This window comes from Malaclemys terrapin, chromosome 11 (assembly GCF_027887155.1).
Source record: "Malaclemys terrapin pileata isolate rMalTer1 chromosome 11, rMalTer1.hap1, whole genome shotgun sequence".
In the NCBI taxonomy this organism is placed as follows: Eukaryota; Metazoa; Chordata; order Testudines; family Emydidae; genus Malaclemys; species Malaclemys terrapin.
The window spans coordinates 68,662,378-68,682,906 of NC_071515.1; the positions used below are offsets into that span (position 1 = coordinate 68,662,378).

General features: G+C 42.7%; 1 protein-coding gene across 3 annotated transcripts in view; it reads right to left on the reverse strand.

Annotated features, from left to right (window-relative positions):
* KALRN (kalirin RhoGEF kinase) overlaps window positions 1-5,445 on the reverse strand; it is a 732,870-nt gene extending 727,425 nt beyond the window's left edge. For 2 of the 3 annotated variants that reach the window (XM_054043355.1, XM_054043353.1), the window contains exon 1: window positions 5,210-5,444. In XM_054043355.1, the coding sequence (XP_053899330.1) occupies window positions 5,210-5,282 (73 nt within the window). In that variant the 5' untranslated portion in view covers window positions 5,283-5,444. Of the gene's footprint in view, window positions 1-5,209 lie in introns of all 3 variants that reach the window. The other variant, XM_054043354.1, reaches the window with a different exon arrangement.
* Window positions 5,446-20,529: the final 15,084 nt, after the last annotated feature.

Below are 20,529 nucleotides of genomic sequence, written 5' to 3' on the forward strand. Positions count from 1 at the left end.
AATAGAGCATTGTCTACAAAGACAGGAGGACGACAAAAAGGAAGTCCCCTTCCACATGGAATCGGGGAGATCTGCTCATGGAGGCCCTACTCCATGCACATATGTTGGGGAGCACATGACTATCTGGTCTTAGGTGAGTAGTGACTAAAATCTAATCCAGGTAACCCTCTGAACTATATGAAAAAATAATTCACATTATAGATTCAGCAAAGTGTAAAATGAAAATCCGCATTCCTGGTAATCCCATAGGGCAAAATCTCCAGAGAGAAGTGTGATCTCTACACTGTCACTGTCCCTTTAAACAACAGGGGTCCTTTCCAAATGGAACACAAAACACGACAGTCTTTTCCATATAATAGCCTCCTTTATTAGTGTACGTTATCAAAACAGACCTTATAAATTATAAAGTTGGAAGGTGAGGAAGTCAGACACCATGAGTACACCTTACCACCAGAGACAAGTAGATTGATTCAATTTATCTGTCCTACTAGGAGACACTTGATTCCATCAGCCTCAAGGAGCACTCTTCTGCAGACATAATTTGAAGCACATCTATTGATCAAACAGCCTGTCCACTGCCAATCATTTTAAAATTATTTAGTAGCAGAACTGCCAGTCACTTGAACACAAATGAACAATGGTGAAAGTCTAACATGCTGGTGGAAGGCAAAAGGAAAAGAGAATAATTCATTGCACTAAAAAAAAAACAATATCAATTTTCAACTCACCCACAGGAATCAATGACAGATTCTGCCGCTTCGTATCAGAAACAATGTTAGATTTAGATGACACAAAACGAATTAGAAAATAAAACCCTATCCACTGTGTACAGGAAGTATTAATGATTGCTCTTTCAAGAAATCACTGGTTTGCTGGATTCTTCTATCAGTTTACCTCTATAAATATTTGAGGTTTGGCAAATTTTTGTTGTCTGTTTTACCCTAGCTTCCAAGTGTAACAGAAACTCTTAGAGCACAGGCACAAAGACAAAGCCTTTCTTATATGTCCTCATACATCCAGGGAAAGTTCTGACATTCCAACCATGGCTTTACAACATGACTTCCGTTACTCTATTCATTCTCTAAGCACCAAAGTCGTTCGGACTCAGTCCCACACAACATTAAAAACTGGAAAACTCAGTACATATTTAACTTGCTGATACAAAATAAACCACTGACACTTTTTCTTAAGAACATATGCAAAATTTTATTCTTTCAATCTTTGTCACCAAATAGAAATCAAAACTCCAAAACTTAATAAAGTATATAAAGGCATAGGGCCAGATTCTTTCACAAAGAATTGCTATAGCTCAAACGGAAGTTCTGGGCTTGACGTGGAAATTATTGTTTTTGGTTCTATGGCCTGTATGAAGTCAGGCTAAATTATTATAATGATCCCTTCTGGCTGTAAAGTCTATGAATTTACGAATTTTTATTTCAGTTACACAAATATAATCTCACTGAAGTAAATGAAATTACTCTTTTTATGCACCATGGTAACTAAAATCAGAATAGTCTCTGCCACACATTTCTTTAGAGATATTTGACAGGATTCTGATCTCAATTATACTGGTGTATGTCCATTGACTTCAAACAAGTTATCCCTGTTTCACACCAGTATAAGATCAAAATCAGGCCCAGCACTTATTACTTTGGATTGATTAATTTGATTTTGTTTTCCACTTACAGCTTACAGATCTGTTATCTTCATTGCCATTGATAACAGACCCTACATTTGAATTGCTGGGTGCTCTTGCTAAAACATTTGTCTGTGAAGGGCCTTCATCTCTGGCATATGCTTCCTCTATTGGTCCAAGAGAGCTGAGTTTACTGACCTTCGATGCTCGGTGTAAAGCTCATCTGTTTACTAAAGCTTTTGAGTGAGATATATTGATGGAGAAGAGTGTCAGGACCCTGAGTTTTCATTGGGAACGCTGCCTTCTGAGTTTTTGCTATTTCCTGTGATAGCTACAATTTGATGAGTGCCCTTTTTATAGCCAATTTTTGGCAGCATCTTTGAATGGTAGTCTTGTATATGAAGGGTTTGCATAACTGAGATTCCTAATGTTAAAAAAGTATTGTTTTAATTGTCATGAATGCACCAAGACACTAAGAAATTGTCTTTTATAAAATCTACATAAGTACTAGAAATTCATATCTATATAGCACTAAACACTTAACAAAAGACAACAACAAAAAGTCAGACAAGGGTAATACTGGATCTGATCTCACAGTCCTGTCTCAGGCAACACTCCCATTGACTTATGTGGGAATTCTGCCTGAGAGGGGACTGGAAGGGTCAGGTTCTCAGTTTGTTCAGAAGTGTTCTATCTAGACTCTCTCCCTGAATACACCTCATCAGCTGTTTTCTCTAGCATCCATTAAGACTGACATCAACAGCAACTTTAGGCAGTCACAATATCAGCACACAAAGCAGAGAACCAAATAGGACAAGCAAGCATCCATAGAAAAGTAGGTTATTCCAATAAAAATTAACCTATTTCACTAAGGTCAGGCCCACCACCAGATGCCTTGATTTCTGTTTATCAGGTCCATCAATGGCTATTAGCCAGGATGGACAGAGATGGTGTCCCTAGCCTCTGTTTCCCAAAAGCTGGGAATGAGCGACGAGATGGATCACTTGATGATTACCTGTTCTGTACATTCCCTCTGGGGCACCTGGCATTGGCCACTGTCAGAAGACAGGATACTGGGCTAGATGGACCTTTGGTCGGACCCAGTATGGCCGTTCTTATGTTTTTATATTTGTATTAATTTTAAAACATGCCTAATATAACTATGAGGCTTATTCATGTCTGTGAATTAGTAAACAATTTCTTTTTAAACAGTGTCAGTGTTTTGTGTATGAGAGGACACACAATGGAATAGAAGCCTTCAGATTCAAACTATTTACTTACTTGAGTAAATGGGAATGCCAAAAACCCTCCCAGAAACCCTTTAAATTAAACGTATAGGACATCTAACAAGATTATGTTCATGATTCCTTAGGCAGAGAATTTCTGGAGGAGGACGCAGAATAGGAAAATGTTTGATCATGGGATTTTTTTTGAGTGTTCTTTTCTTATTTAGTATGATTTCTTTTACAAACTAGACACAAATATGAACAGTCCCTTTGACTTCAATGTTGTAATCTTTTCTTATGTTGAGAATTAAGTTCCATTAGGCAATGATTTAAGCTTTTAAGGGGGAGATTTCTGAAGCAATATAAATTTCACCAAGACAAATGCTAATTTTTTTAAAGTGCATTCCACAAATCTTCAATAGCCCAAGAACACTTATACCACTGGGGTATGGGAAATCTATAAATGCTTTGCTCGTAGCCATGCAGGGTATCAAGAGGCAAATATCCATTGGCTTAATGGGTTGTGGATCACAAGATATGCACAGTCAGACCTTATTATAGTTATCTTCTAGATCAAAGCATTTTCACATGAACAGGGTTCAGTCCACCATAATTGTAGCAGATCTGCAGGAATGAACTTCTTTAAAGTTTTGGTGATTACATGACTATTTTGTTGTAACTGGAGCCTGAAGCTCTCTGCATAACTAATGATCAGGTAGAAGGAAAAAGGCAGCTGAAAAGTAAAGCCTGGACAAACAGCTGTGGCAATAAATGTCAAATCCAGACTACCAGGGGTCAATCCCCTTATGAAGTGAGTGTTTCATCCTTTGCAATTTTTAATTAAAAATTTACCAAGTAGCGCTTTAAAGTTCGGCCTACAGAATCAGAAGGAATCCCATAAATTGTTTCACTTGGGGCTTTGATCCCACATAAAGATAAGGGCCATCAAACTAATAATACTTTATGTGGGTATCTAGTGTATACACATTTCTTAGAGAATTTGGCCCAAATGTTCTTTTAAGAAGCAGAGGCACATTTAATCTTATGCTCTGTTATAGTATTGTCCTCTAAAACAGAAGGACATTTATTTCTCACACTACTCACTGAAATACAATTGGATTTGTTCTTGATCCTGACCTTCTGGATCCTGCTAACAAAGTCCATCTCAGGAGGAATGAGATACCCAAGCAAATATGCTCACCAGTTTTCCCACCAGTAATGACCTGTGTTGACTTCTAGTGTCCCTAATGCCAGTACCACTGCCACAGTACACATGACTGATGGCACTGGGTTAACAAAGCCTTTTTTAAAGGATTGCAAGGGTTGTTTGAGATGGAAGGGGGTACTTGTGCATATAATATATTTATAGTTTTCAAGTGAAAGTACAAATTTAGTAGGCTGAGGGAGGGAAGAAAGCAAACTCCTCTTCAAAATAATTAACAGTGATTATTATTTATTGACCTTTCCCGACAGCTTGCTAACCCCTAATTCTCCATTCTGATCAGAGGAGTGATCCAGGAAGCGGTATTACACATTATGGACAATGTGCATAAGGATGGTTAAAATCGGAGCCTCTGGCTCCATCACCTGACCCAACCTATAACCCAAACTGAAGGCGTGTTTAGGGACCCAATGCCATGTCTTTTTGTATGTGTAATTCTCACAAGCCATCAACGAACATCTTGGAGAGGCTTTTGTGTATTTCCAATCTCAGAGGAGAAAGGGAGAGAGCAATGATAAATTTCCTGCAATGTTAAAATCTTGTACCGTGCGAGAACTGGGAGGAGATGTAATCCCTCCCCTCTTGCATTTAAAAAGTGATCTAAGATCGCCCCATTCCTGTGTAACAAGCGAAGAGCAGCATCATTTCCTAGCAAGCCAAGGAACAAATGGAAACGGAACAAGAAGTGGGGGGATAAATCTGGTTTCTCTTCTGAAACTGACAACCAACAGTTTCCAATCCTCGGTCAATTCGTTAAGTGCTTGTGCAAACAACCCCAACACAAAAGCATCTTTGCCCAGAGAAGGGGCTTCTCCTTTAGTGGCTGTGTATGTCTCTCACACCAGCCGTGAGACTAAAGTCTTTTTTGGTGGGGGCGGAGAGGAAGAAGACAATGAACAAAATATAAACAGGAGGAGGAGATCAGCGGGGTTCTCTTCACCCAGCGGACCCCAATCCTGTCCATGCGCCCCCAAACAAAGCAAGTCAGCCAGTCCCTTGTGGCTTCCCACCCCAGGATGGTGCCAATGCAAAACAACCCCTTTCTCGCATCCCATTCTCGCCCAGGCGATGGCAGCCCCTTCCCCTCCTTCTTCTCCCCTCTCCCCTTCCCCATTCCTTCCTTACCTGTTCGGAAAAAAGCATCCACCTCGGAATCGGGGACAGCGCCTTCCTCCGCTGCCCCTTCTACGGGATTCATGGCTGGGGAAAGAAGAGGCGAGCCCGGCTGCTGCTAATATCCAGTGAGTTAGGGAGGAGGAGAAGCAAAGGAAGAGAGAAAGAGGGAGGGAGGGATGGATGGAGGCGCTTTCAGCAGCTAGCCCAGCCGTGCACCGCCGGGATCATCCCTTCCATGGTGTCTGGTGAGCTCTGCTGGGGCTGCTGCTCGCTGGGCTTAGCAGCAGCTGCTCCTACTGCCTGCCAGTCGCGTGAGGTTTGCAGTCCCCTCCCGCCCCCCAACACCTCCAGCAACAGCAGGCTCTCTGCCAACCCCCTCTCCTCTCTCTATTGTTCAGACCTGCTCTGCTCTCTTCCCCCTCGCCTCCTCCTCCTCTCTTCTTTGCCAACAATGCCCCTTGCTGCACATGTGACTCCAGCCGAGCTGTATTTACATAGATGACAGTTCAATTCCTTACAGCAGCGGCAGCCGCCTGAGCCAGTATCACACCAGCTATTGTTGTTTTCCTAATGATCATTTCAACGAGCCTGGGTTATTCTGGCCGTCAGGACTTCCTGAGGGAGGCAGGAAAGCTGGGATGTGGATATTATAAAGGGAAGAGGAAGGGAGAAAGAGAGAGAGAGAGAGAGAGATTGTGTGTGTGTGTGTGTGTTTCGTGGGAGCTTTATCATTGCATGATCAAGGGACTTTTTTCTCCCGCATTCTTTCCATCTCTCTTAAATCAGCTAATCCACCCCTCCCAGCTAATACAGGATTGTGCCCTATAGTATATTCTCCTACGAGTCCCCTTCTCTCTCTCACACACACACACCCTTACTAATGCTTGTTCTAGTCCTTACAATATGGATCATTCACCCGAGGTTTCCTTCCGATTTACAGATCACAATGAACATTCTTTCCTTACAGGCAGATTCAAACAAGACAAAAACCCACTGGGTGTGTATGAAAATACAATCGGGCAAATGAAGTGTGTCCCAGAATAGCTAGCTCCTGTTGAATTTCAGTTCAAAGAAACATGCAGCGTTGGTAATTAATGCAGTGACTGTAGTGCCAGTTGGTTTTTAAACAATATTTTCCCTTACAATATGATAGTGCTTGAGGGTATACAGAATAGTGCTGCCAATTCCATTCCTGAGGGTGCCATGTCCTGAATAGGTAGATGTGTGTGCATGTCTGAACATGTGTACTTAAACTTCCAAGAGGATTTCACTGATTTTTCCATGTGTGCTTTGCTGTACTCTCCATTTGTGTCATCAATGTGCATTGTTCTCATATCAAATTTAAAAGGTATGAGGCACTTTGCAGTGGTAGGTATCTATAAAAAGTGCAGAGAATCAAGTAACAAAACTGGGTTTTTAAGTATTCTATTAAATAACATGCTGATGAAACTTCAGGTTTCTGAAACAGATATTTGAAACTGTGTTTGTTCTTGCAGGTACTTTCACATTCTGCTTTTTGAAGGCTTTGGCTTTGATGGGGTGCATGGATTAGTAGTCTGAAAATGGGATGGGAAACCAAGACATATTGATTTCTAGTTCCAAGTCTGACAAGTGGCCTTGTCACGTGATTTAATTTCTCTACCACAGTTTCACTATCTGTGATATAGGGATAACATTTATGCACTTATCTGAAAGGGGTATCCTGAGGAATAACTAGTTGCTATTTGTAAAGTGCCTTGAAGATGAAAAGCATATGTCCTACTGTTATTCCATGACATCCAGGTAATCAGATACTAATGTGAAAGATAGGGGCAAATGGTGAAAAATCTTTCCTCACTTTCTGCCATTCTCAACCTCATCAGCTACTATGATTCCACTATAGCCACACAACATATCCAACACTGATAATCTACTAATTAAGGCCAGATTTTGCCATTCTATCTCAGAGTGACAGTTGGAATCAGTGGGATTATTTGTGGAGCAAGGTACTATACATTATTAGTAGGGGGGGAACAAAACCTGGCCCTTTAAAAAAACCAAAACCTAAACTGAAACTCCACCATATCTATCTTCTTGTTTAACCCAAACTTGACTCTGAACTTTCCTCTACCTCCCTTTATTGCTCAACTCTATAATTCTGCCTCTCATCCCCAGACACTGCCCACACCTTTTCTGAAACTCTTATTCATGCTTCAGCACCTTTCATCACGATTAAGAAAAGGTACTTACCTTACAGTAACTGGAGTTCTTCAAGATCCGTTGTGCATATGTATTCTACTCTTGGTGCACATGCACCCCATGTGCTTGAGATCAGAGTCTTTTGGCAAGCAGTGTCTGCTTGGGCAAGGCATGTGCACTAAGTGTCCTTGTGCTCCAGTACCAAGTGCACATAGAGCAGAGCAGGCTTAACCACCATTCAGTTCCTTTGCTACTGCAGAATTCAGATATGAAAGAACTCTGTGGTAATGGGGATGGAGAGCAGGTTGTGGAATACATAGTGACATTACATCTCAAAGAACTTTGGTTATTGTAAGGTAAATAATTTTTCTTTCATCCTCTAGTGCGTGTGTATATATATTACACTCTTGGTGACTCACAAGCAATGACTTGATGTGACGGCAGTAGGTGTTCAGAGTCTGCTTAAATAAAGTTTGCTTGCAGCTCTGCCAAAGAAGCATCAGACCTGGATGCTTTCCCCAAGAAGTAGTGTTTAGTGAAAGCATGGATTGAACACCAAGTAGCTGTTTTACAGAAGTCTGAGATTGTGTAAGGAACTGCACTCACCACTCATAGCAACCCCTTGTGTCAGGGTGTGATGCTGCAAAGGGTCCTCATCTCCAGCACCTCCTGATGGCTGCCTGCATCTTGCTGGGTCTTCTATGGCTTGGCCCTCCAGACAAGTCACATACATTTCTGCCCCCTTTCAGGAGAACAAAAGGTTCAACTGAAAGTCCAAGCTAAACCATCCAAATAATAATTCTTCCACCCCTTGTCGGGCTCCACTGAAGTATTCTTACTGGCAGGGCTGGCGCTTCCACTAGGCGACCCTAAGCGGTCACCTAGGGTGGCAGGATTTGGGGGGTGGCATTTTGCCGTCCTCAGCAGAAATTCAGCGGCAGGGGGTCCTTCCGCTCCAGGCTTTGACGGAAATTCAGCGGCGGGTCCTTCACTTGCTCTGGGACCCGCTGCCGAAGTGCCCCGAAGACGCAGAGTGGAAGGACCCCCGGCGCCGAAGACCCCAAGCCCCCTGAATGCTCAGAGGAGGAGCACTGCCGCCTAGGGCAGCAAAAACCCTGGCGCCACTCCTGTTTACTGGCCCTCCCTCAGGATCTCCTCCACAAGAGGCCAGTCTGCTTCTACAGAGTTCTTCCTCCGTTGCTTGCTGAAGTATCGTTACTGGCCCTTCCTTAGACCCTGCCTCCCAGGAGCCTAATCTCCTCCTGCAGTTGGACTTCCATGCCCTTCCTGAGGGGCTGGTAGGGGAACCCAGGCCCACCTTCTACTCTAGATTTCAGCCCAGGGACCCTGTATTAAGCTACTAGGTCTGCTTCTTCAGACATGCTGCTGTTTCCCTGGGCTGCTCCTGTCTCTAAGCTGCCTTGTGCTACTTCCCTGCAGCTTGCACTTAACATAGCCTCCCTTTGGTTCTCAGATCTCTGACATCTCCCTTCTCTGCTTAACTAACAACCCTTCTGCCCCTCTTGGGCTCCACTCAAGTGTTTTTAGTGACCATTCCTCAGGGCCTCTCCCACTGGAACCTGCTCCTGCTCCTCCTTTGTTGCATCTTAGTAGGTTTTCCCCTCACTGTCTTCCTTCCCCAGGGACTCTGGCAGCTTCCCCTAGGGTTCTTCCTGTTCCTTGTAGGCCCTAGCTCAGGACTTCCCCCACAGGAGCCTATGCTGCTCCCCATCAGTCCTCCTACCTGACTTCATGCCTGTCTAAGCACTGTCTCGGCTCCCACATGGAGAAGCCTGACCACACTCTTAATACAACCCTAAATCCACATGGATAGGATCTGGTGGTATCAGCCCAGAAACCTCATTCCGTAATCAAATGCTGTAAATAATTTAGGGGAAGATCTAAATGATTTGGTCTTCTGCAAATAAAAGGACAGGGCCCTGTGAACATCTAAAGTATGCAGCTTAATCTCCCCATGTGGTTTAGGGAAGAATGTTGGTAGATGGATCATTTGGTTTAAACAGAACTCTATAACTACTTTTGGTAAGAATTTGGGATGGGGTCTGAATGACACTTTATCCCTATGGAATACAGTATAGGGAGGTGTTGCCAGGAAACTATTTTCCCAATCCTTTTAGTAATTGCTACCAAAAAGGAAGTTTTCATAAATAATTACAATAAAAAGTAGGTTGCCAGGGATTCAAATGGAGGGCCCAATTATCCTGCCAAAACCACAATGAGATCCCATGGGGAGCAGGGTTGCTTATTGATAGAAAAAACATAAATCAGACTCAAAGATTTTAACCATAGTGTGGAGGGGCAGAGGAGGAAACTGTGTAGCTTTTAATAGGAGGGTGGAATGCAGAAATGGCAGGTGCACACTAATAGAGCTAATCAACGATCCAGAGCTTTTCAGGGACAGTAAATGGTCAAAAATAGTAGAAATTAGAGAGTCAACAGTTGTAGCTAATGCTGTTCACACCAAATCCTAAATCTCTTCCATTTAGCAGCATAAGTTTGTTTGATGGAATCTTTTCTACTTCCCAAACTGTTTTGGACATTAGAGGAACATGATCTTTCTATGTTTTACTTCAATCCAGCAGCCAGTCTTTGAGGTTGAGAGAGGATGGATTCAGATACAAGATGTTCCTGTTGTCTTGTGATATTAAGTCCAGAAGAAGAGAGAAGGATTTTAGTAGACAAATTATTAAGAGCATCTACCAGGATACCAAAACTACCTCAGCTGGGCAAGAACTATCGATATGACTATGGCAGCAGCTTGCCTGATCTTTCTGAATATTCTAGGAATCAGAGGAATTGTAGGATAAGCATACATCAGTCCTGGGACCGCAAAATCAGGAATGTGTCCAACAACAATTCTAAGCTTAGACACCCTCTGAGGCATTTGCTGTTTGTTTGTTGTGAACAGATCTAATGATAGATGACCCCACTCCTTGAAAATACGTCTAATTAAATCTTTGATCATCCACTTGTGGTGGAAAAAAAAAGATTACTCACCTTTCTGTAACTGTTGTTCCTCAAGATGTGTTGCACACATCCATTCCACTGTAGGTGTTTATGTGCTCCAGTGCACGGTTGTCAGAGAATTTTTACCCTTAGCAGCACCTGTTACAGCAGCCTGAGCAACTTGTGCTGTCTCATGCACATCACACAGGCATAAAGGGCTGAGCCATCCCAGACCCACTCCTCCCTCAGTTCCTTCCTACTGGAATGACTCTGATAGAGATGGGAAGGAAGGTGGGTCATGGAATGGACACTTGCAACACATGTCAAAGAACAAGAGTTACAGAAACATTAGTAACCATTTTTTTCTTTGAGCGATGGCACATGTCCATTCAAACAGTTCACCAGTTCAAATAGACTCTGTTCTCACTTTCAAATGGACAAGGCTTGGAGGACCCTTAATTCAAATTTAACATAATCTCTAGGTTGTTGAGAGATTGCATAGTGCAAGGCAAACATGTTGCCGCCCTGCAAATATCCAATACTGGCATGTTAGCCACAAATGCCACAGAGGCCACCTGGGATCTAGTTGAATGACTCAAGATGCTATACATTGGCTCTGCATTAGCCAACCGGTAGCACAGGAAATACAACCAGATATCCAAGCGAAAATCCTCTGTGTGGAAACTGGGCTGCCCTTCATTCTGTCCGCAAATGCAACAAACAATTGAGATGAAGATGTGAAAGACTTAGTCCACTCCTGACAAAATGCTAATGCTCTTCTAACACCTAAAGTGCTGATTTGCAGAAGGTTGCAAGTCAGAACAAAAGACAAAAGGACTTGCAGCCAGAAAGAAGAAAACCAGAGAATTGCACCAATACCAGGAAGCGGCAGATCTTTCATAACTGGGATCTCTACTAAGAAGGACAGGCCAGTCACCAGAGCTGATCCAAAGAACAGAATGGTATGCTATCTCAGGGAGCTAAGATACGGATGTGGATCTGAGGCTGAAGCGGATCCTACTGGGAGCAGGAAAGAATCCATTGATTGTCCTTCACATGGGAACAAATGATATTGCTGAATTCTTGCTGGAACTCATCAAGAGACTGTGCCAGGCTGGGGAAGACACTTAAAAAAATGGAGGGTCAGGTGATCTTCAGTGGGATTCTACCTGTCCCTTAAGGAGGAGAGCAAAGGCGAGACAAGATTATGATGATCAACCGGTGGCTCAGGCCATAAGGAGGTGTTCAACAACTGGGAGGCATTCACTGACAGAGAATTTTTCTCATGGGATGGACTCCTCCCTGAGTAAGGAGGGAAATAGACTTCTGGGATGGAGGTTGGCACAATTGATTAAAAGAGCTTTAAACTAGCAATTAGGGGGAAATGGTTGGGAGATGATCATGTAATCTCCACTCCTGAGTCTAATACTGAGCGGGAGGAAAATCAAGTAAGAGAGGATACAGAAATAGAGAAAGGAACAACAGACGATAGGAGTATGGACATCAAGCAGAAAGATGGTGTCATTGGTATTGGCACTAACAGTTATAAATAAAATGAAAACAAGGAAAGAAGAAGTGGGACCACTAAACACTGAGGATTGGGTGGAGATTAAAAATAAGCTAGTCATGGCCCACCACCTAAATGAATACTTTAACTCAAATTTTAATAAGGGTAATCAGGAGCTTAGGGTTCGTCTCAGCGTGGCTAATGGAAATTAGGATATGGAAGTAGAAATTGCCACATCTGAGATGGAAGTCAAACACAAACAGCTTAATGGGACCAAACTGAGGGTAATTTCCCAGATAATTTCCATCCAGGAATATTAAAGGAACTTGCCCATGAAATTGCAAGCCCAATAGCAAGGATTTTTAATAAATCCATAAACTTGGGAGTCATAGCCTATGACTAGAGAATTGATAATATAATATCTACTTTTAAAAAAGGGAAGAAAAGGTGATCCAGGAAACTACAGGCCCGTTAGTTTGACCTCAATTCTATGTAAGGTCTTCAACAAATTTTGAAAAAGAAAGTATTTAAGGACATAGAGATCAATGTTAATTGGGATAAAATACAACATAGTTTTACAAAAGGTGGATAATGCCAGACCAACCCGATCCCTTTGTGAAGATAACTGATTTTTTTAGACAAAGGAAATGCAATAGATCTAATCTTCCTGGATTTCACTAAGGCATTTGATACAGTTACGCATGGAACATCATTAAATTGGAGAAGATGGGAATTAATAGGAGGAGTGAAAGGTGGATAAGGAACCAGTTAAAGAGGAGATTACACCGGGTCATACTGAAAGGTAAATTGTCAGGCTGGAGGGTGGTTACTAGTAGAGTTCCTCAGGGATCGGTTTTGGGACCAATCTTATTTAAACATTTTCATTAATGACCTTGGTACAAAAAGTGAGTGTGCGCTAATAAAATTTGCAAAACTGGAGTAATCAAAATGGGATGAAATGTAATAGTGCAAAGTCATGCACTTAGGGACAAACAAGAATTTGTGCTATAAGATAGGACGCATCAGTTGGAAGCAACAGAGGAGGAGAAAGACCTGGGTGTATTGGTTGATCACAGGATGACTATGAGCCACGAATGTGACGTGGCCATGAAAAAGGCTAATGCAATCCTAGGATGCATCAGGTGAGGTATTTCCAGTAGAGATAGGGAAGTGTTAATACCATTAAACAAAGCACTGGTGAGACCTCATCTAGACTACTACGTGCAATTCTGGTCTCCCATATTTAAGAAAGATTAATTCAAATTGGAACAGGTAAAGAGAAGGACTACTAGGATGATCAGAGGAATGGAAAACCTACTTTACAAGAGGAGATTCAAGAAGCTTGGCTTGTTTAGCCTAAACAAACGAAGGCTGAGGGGATATATGATTGCTGTCTATAAATACATCAGAGGGATAAATACCAGCGAGGGAGAGGAGTTATTTAAGTTAAACACCAATGTTGACACAAGAACAAATGGTTATAAACTGGCCATCAACATGTTTAGGCTTGAAATTAGATGAAGGTTTCTAACCAGCAAAGGAGTGAAGTTCTGGAACAGCCTTCCAAGGGGAGCAGTGGGGGTAAAAAACCTAACTGGCTTCAAGACTGAGCTTGAGAAGTGGAGGGGATAGTATGATGAAACTGCCTACAATGACATGTAGCCAATCTGCAACTACTAGTAGCAAATATCCCCAATGGCAGGAGATGGGACATTAAATAGGGAGGGCTTTGAGCTACTACAGAAAATTCTTTCCCAGGTGTCTGGCTGGTGGGCCTTGGTTAAACGTTCAGGGTCCAACAGATTGCAATATTTGGGGATGAGAAGAAATTTTCCTCCAAGTCACTTTGGCAGGGACCCTGGGGATTTTTTGCCTTCCTCTAAAGCATGGGCACGGATCATTTGCAGGTTTAAATGAGAGTAAATGGTGGATTCTCTTGTTACTTGAAGTCTTTAAATCATGATTGATGATGTCAGTAGCTCAGCCAGAGGTTATGGATCTATTACAGGAGTGGGTGTGCGAGGTTCTGTGGTCTGCAATGTGCAGGAGGTCAGACTAGATGATCACTATGATCCCTTCTGGACTTAAAGTCTATGAGCTAATCACTAATCCTTGATGTTTCAGATACAAAGGATAGTCCAGAACATGATGAATAAAAGCAAGAACAGAGGGGACCCATTTCAGCCCTAACCAGATGGAAAACCTCTTCCCTTTTAGCCAGGTAAATTGTCCTCATTGATGCTTTTCCTACTATTCAGCAATACATCCTGCACCTCTTTGGAGCAGAACTTCTCTGCCAATGTTAGCCATGAAATTTCCAGATCATTAGGTGAAGATCCTTGAGACTGGAGTGGAGGAGGCAGACACAATTCTGCAAAACTAGGTTTGTTTGAAGTGGGAGCAACAGAGGGGGACTGATTGAGAGGTCCAAAAGTTGTGAAAACCAATGTTAACAGGGCAACACCAGCGTGATTACAATAAGACTGGCTTTGCCCTGCTTGACCTTGCACAGAACTGTGGGCAGAAGAGGGATGGGAGGGAAGTGTATAGCAGACCTCTAACCATAGCAACAGAAAACTATCTATCAACAAACTGGGGTTGCAACCTGTTCTGGAGCAGAACTGGTGATGATTTCAGTTGTCCTTTGTTGTAAATGGATCCACTTGGGCTGTTCTCCAGAGCTGGAAAATGGACCTGGCTATGTCTGGGTGAACCTGCTTACGTGGTCTGCCAGCATGTTCTGAGTCCTTGAGAGGTGGGCTATCTTCAGAAGTACAGAGTTGCTGATGCAGATGTGTCCCAGAGTAGAATTGCTTCCCAACAGAGTAGTGAAGACTAGGTTCCTCCCTGCATGTTTACATAAAACATGGTGGTCATATTGTCAGTCAGCACTAATATCTCCCTTCCTCTGATGTGAGGAAGGAATGCCATGCAAGCTAAATCTTTATGTGTAGGGTGACCATATATCCCATTTTGGCTGGGACCTTTTTTGAGCCCGGTCGTGGCTGTCCTGACTTTTTTTGGCAAAAGTGGGCATTTGTCCTATTTGTTCTTGCCAACTTGATCAGTTGCCAAGAGCAAAGGGGACAAATGCCCACTGTTGTCAAAAAGTGGGGTGCTGATGAACATGCCGGGGGGGTGGGTGGCGAGCAGCAATGCCCAGCCCGGGGGGGGGGGAGAGGCAGAGCTCCAGAAGGGGGCAGGCAGGGTTTGAGCAAGCAGCGATGCCTGCCCCAGCCTCATGCGGGAGGCAGTCAGGGCTCGGGTGAGCAGCAACATCAGCCCCAGCCTTTGGGAAATATGATCACCCTGTTTATGTGACAGGTTTCAGAGTAGCAGCCGTGTTAGTCTGTATCCGCAAAAAGAACAGGAGTACTTGTGGCACCTTAGAGACTAACAAATTTATTAGAGCATAAGCTTTCGTGGACTACAGCCCACTTCTAATTTGTTAGTCTCTAAGGTGCCACAAGTACTCCTGTTCTTCCTGTTTATGTGAAGATTGAGATTTTGGGGAGACCAGAGACATTGTATTTGCAGGTATCACAGGTGAGTCCCCTAAGCCAGATCCAAGGCATCCATGATTCACGTTAAGAGATGTTGAGGTGGGGCTAAAGGAACTCCCCAGCATACATTGGTGGTTAGACCTGACAAATCTAGGGAGGAGAAGATGCAACTTGTTACGTGTACTAACATGTCTATGTGGTGCCTTCTTGGAGAATATACCTCTGCCACCCAGCCATGAAGGGGTCTGAGGCGCAGTCTGGCGTATTGGACCTCATAAGTGCACGCTGCCATTTAGCATCTGAAACAGCAGCAGCCTTAAACAGTTCCTCACTGTGATGAAAGGATAAGCCTTCAAGTCCAGAATGAGGCTTTGCATTGCAAAAATCCTCATCTGCAGTAGCAAGGCTCTGACCATTGTTATGTCCAGGATCGCTCCAATAAATTCTATTTTCTGTACTGGAGATAACACAAACAAGTCAGTCCTACCTAGCAGACTGAGCATGTCGAGAGCAGAAAACCAGTCGCCCAGCTCCAGGAAAGGAAAATGGAATCTAAAGTGACTAACCAGAATTTTGATTTTTTGAGGAATTTGTTTAACTGCCTTAGATCAAAAATGGGCCTGACGCCCCCTTTTGCCTTTTGGATCAGGAAGTATCAGGATTAAAACCCCTTTCCTCTGAACAAAAGATGGACCTCCTCTACAGCTCCTACAAGGAGAAGCAATTGTATCTCTTGCAGAAATGCTTTCTCATGAGAGGGGTCCCTAGGTCATTCTAAGTCTAAAGGGGAACTGCTGAAGTCAGAATACTAGGTTGCATAATGATCCGAGAGGACATGAGCCCCAGGAAGGCACTCTCTGCCAATGAGTTACAAGGCATCAGGTCCTTGGTAGGGATGTTTAGCCATGAGGAGAGTAGAAGAGATTCCAGTTCCTATGAGACCTTAAGATCCTTTAGTACCACACACATTCTCAATATTGAAATGCTTTCTTCATTATTTACCACTCCCCAGTGATGATTTTATGTTTTCTTCATTAATAATAATGTTAAATAGCATAAGGCCAAGAACCAATCATTGCAGGACCCTTTTAGAAACACACCCACTCGATGATTCCCTGTTTACAATTACGCTGAGACCCATCAGTTAGATCGTTTAAGTCAATTAATGAGTGTTATGTACATATGTTAACATATGTTAATTTTATATCATTCTAGTTATTTTAATCAAAATATTGTGCAGTACCAAGTCAGTCAGAAGTCTAAGTATATTATGTCAACACTCTTACCTTTATCTGCCAAACTTGTACGCTAATAAAAAAAAAGATATGAAGTTAGTTTGACAAGATCTATTTTCCATAAAACCATGTTGATGTGCATTACCCTAGTTTAATTCTTTATTAGTCAAGTCCCTATCATTATCTTGCCCAGGACTGATGTCAGGCTGACGGGCCTATAATTACCCTGGTCATTCTGTTTACCATTTTTAAAAATCGGCACAACATTAGCTTACTTCCAGGGTTCTAGAACCTCCCCAGTACTCCAAGACTTATTAAAAATCAAATTAATGGTCCAGCAAGCTCCTCAGACAGCACTTTTAAGACTCTTGGATGTAAAATATCTGGACCTGCTGATTTAAAAGTGTCCAACTTTAGTAGCTTCTGTTTAACACCCTCCAGAGATACTAGTGGAATGGAAAGTGTGTTATCATCACCATGTGATGAGACTATATCATCTGTTTTTCCCCAAATACAGAACAGAAATATTTATGGAATGCTTCTGCCTTTTCTGCATTATTACTGATAGTTTTACCATTTCAATCTAATAATGAACCTATACCATTGTCAGGATTCTTTTTATTCCTAGTATATTGTTAAAAAAAAACCAAAAACCCTTCCGATTGTTCTTAACTCTGCTGGCCATAGATTCCTCCCTGTGTCCCTTTGTTTCCCTTAGGAATTTTCTACAATTCCTAACTTCTGATTTATATTTATTGCTATCTACTTCCCCTTTTTTCCATTTGTTATTTATTTTATTTTTATAGCTCCTTTCACTTCCTCTTTAAACCAGTTTGGTTTTTTAACCAATAGTTACTCAAATACATACACAAAGATTTACAACAAAGCAAAAAGGAGACAGGTGAAGATGTGGACACTGAGGAGCTCCACAGACCCAGATGGTGAAAGAAACTGAGTGGGGGTTGGGCCTGATCTGCCCTTTGTACCCTCAGTACAGTGGCACAAGAAAGCTTAGGTCTCATGCACAGCCCCAACGGGTACCGTTAGCCAAAAGACTTTGATTTCAAGTCCACAGGACTCAAGTGCAACAAAAGTAGACTACATATGGACAAGCACTCAAAGAAGAACTGTTATGCCCCCCTTTAGAGCTCCCTGCTACTCCAATTCCCAATCCAAATGCTGACTTTTTCCAGATTGTAGCAATTCATCTCCTTATCTCGCCTGTATAAAGGGTCAGTTCACACCCATCTGCAAAACTCTCAATATCTACTTCTTCTCCCTTTTACCACACCTATCATAGTGAGGCTCCAATCAAAACTGGGGCCCCTGGGCACTACTGTAATACAAATATTATATAATCAGAATTCCCCATTGTCAGGACCAGGATATGGGCAGTCTGACCTAGTGGTTGGAGCTGGGGTCAGGAGTCAGGTCAAGTCACATACGAGGAGGTCAGAGTCCAAGGCAGGTCAGAGGGCAAACTAAGAGTCAGGTGTTAGGAAGGGTCAGATTACCAAGAGATCAGAGTCTAAGACTGGCCAAAGGTCAAACTGAGAGTCAGGTGACATGAGGCAAGCAGGATCAGGCTGCCAGAAGACCAGCAGGAGGTAGAAGGAGCAGGTATTGCAGGGGAAGCAGTTAAAAGTCAGGGAACCCAGTTGCATGGACAACTTCCTGTTCCTGTGTTGGGTTTAAATAGGTGCTGTGAACCAATCAGAACCCCTAATGTCCTGCCAATCAGCTCCCAGGACTGGGGTCCTCTGACAGAGTTCAGCTCCTATTCTGACAACACTTACCAGGGCACTGGATGGCAGATTGGCACATACTAGCTCTGATGAGCCCTGTGGACCAGCATTCAAGACCTGTGATCCCTGACACACATTAACACTCAAATACCAATTGATCTTCCTCCCATGCTGCCTCTTAGGCCTACATACTGAAACAGATCTCTGTGCTCACATGACTCTTTGCATCCTTTCCAAATCCCATCTGAAAACATAGCCTCCCAACACTCTCTAAGAAGAATCATGGTTTACTCCTGTGACATTATTAATATAAACTGTGATCGTATAGATCATTGTTGCAACCAAGGTCATATAGTGGCACCAAATTTTGTACAACAGAGGTCAAGTACGGTGTCTATGAAAAGGTTATGATTTGCTGGTTATGATTATGCTATCTGTATGCAGGTATCATTTTTGCATTTAAAGTTATAAATATTGGCTCTATGCTGTCTGTATTCCAAACTTTTGCTATGCTTCTGGGTGACACCCTAATTTGGCATCAGCACTGCCTAGCCTGCTTGATGGCCCATTAAGGACCATCAACTGTACAATTGACCCATTTAGAGAAGGCAGATATACCTTGTGATTCAACAAGGCATACAGGGACATGCCTATGGACGGAACTCTAAGATTTTTCCATGCCATGTTCTGGGCAGCTTGTGTTTGGAACAAAGGAAGCACAAGCCACATGGCAAAAGGACTATAAAAGGCATCTGCATCATCTCCATTTTGTCTTCAATCCTGCTTCTTACCTCTGGGGGAACTTTGCTACACTGAAGCTCTGAACAAAGGACTGAATGACCCATCCAAGCTGTGGATGTACTCCAGAGACTTGATTTGAACCTGCAGTTTATTCCATCATTGCTACAAGCCTGAACCAAGAACTTTGCCATTACTATATGTAATTGATTCCATTTAACCAATTTTACCTCTCATCTATATTTCTTTCTTTTTATGAATAAACGTTTAGATTTTAGATTCTAAAGGATTGGCAACAACATGATTTGTGGGTAAGATCTGACTGGTATATTGACCTGGGTCTGGGGCTTGGTCCTTTGGGATTGGGAGAACCTTTTTTCTTTTACTGGGGCACTGGTTTTCATAACTCTTCATCCCCATAAGGAGTGGTGTTGGTGGTGATACTGGGAAACTGGAGTGTCTGAGGGAATTGCTTGTATGACTTCTGATAAACCAGTGGGGTAAAACTGAAGTCCTCTCTGTTTGGCTGGTTTGGTGCACCTTAGTAATAAAGGAACCCCAGCCTTGGGCTGTGACTGTCCTGCTCTAAGCAATTTGTCCTGAATTGATACTCTCAGTAGTGTCCTGCTAAAAGGCAGTATCGATACAACTCCTTGGACTTCTCTTCTCCATTCCCACTCACTCTCCTCCAAATTCTGTGTATGAACTGACCAATTGCCAGAGGAGGGATAAATCCTTGGTAGATGTGAAATATGTGAAACCGCCCCTCAGAAGCCATTTTGAATTTACACACCATTTGGTGCAATCTGGTGCTTCCTAAAGGCAAAAAGATTTATCCATCAGAAGCATCTTTATGAGACAGGGTAAGTAATCCCTAACAGTAATGATTTGGCATTGTCCAGAAAAAGGGATGAACTCCACCAAAGGCAGGGGAAACCCTATTTCTCCTTCATTATGAACACTGCAGACTTCCCCTACCATGTCAACTTCACTATGACAAGAAATCCTCCCTGCCCATTTCAATGTATTCAAACAATTAGGGACTTTCATTCTATTTCAGTATAGAGTTTAACTGTATCTGAGTTCACTACAAAGTGCCCCAAGATACAGCCATGTCAATGTGTGAATCTTTGGTGTTTTGTCTCTGTTGTGTATTGATGCACAGCACATTTGTACTTTTATATTAATAATTTATCTAAGTGGTAAAGCTTAATGTGATGCAAACCCCATTTTCATTACTAGCACAGCAGCAGTCATAAAATACTATACTAGCCTCTCCAACGCAACACAAACATGATAATGCAGGATACTCAGGGCCAAGGGGGAGGGATAGCTCAGTGGTTTGAGCATTGGCCTGCTAAACCCAGGGTTGTGAGTTCAATCCTTGAGGGGGCCACTTAAGGATCTGGGGCAAAATCAGTACTTGGTCCTGCTAGTGAAGGCAGGGGGCTGGACT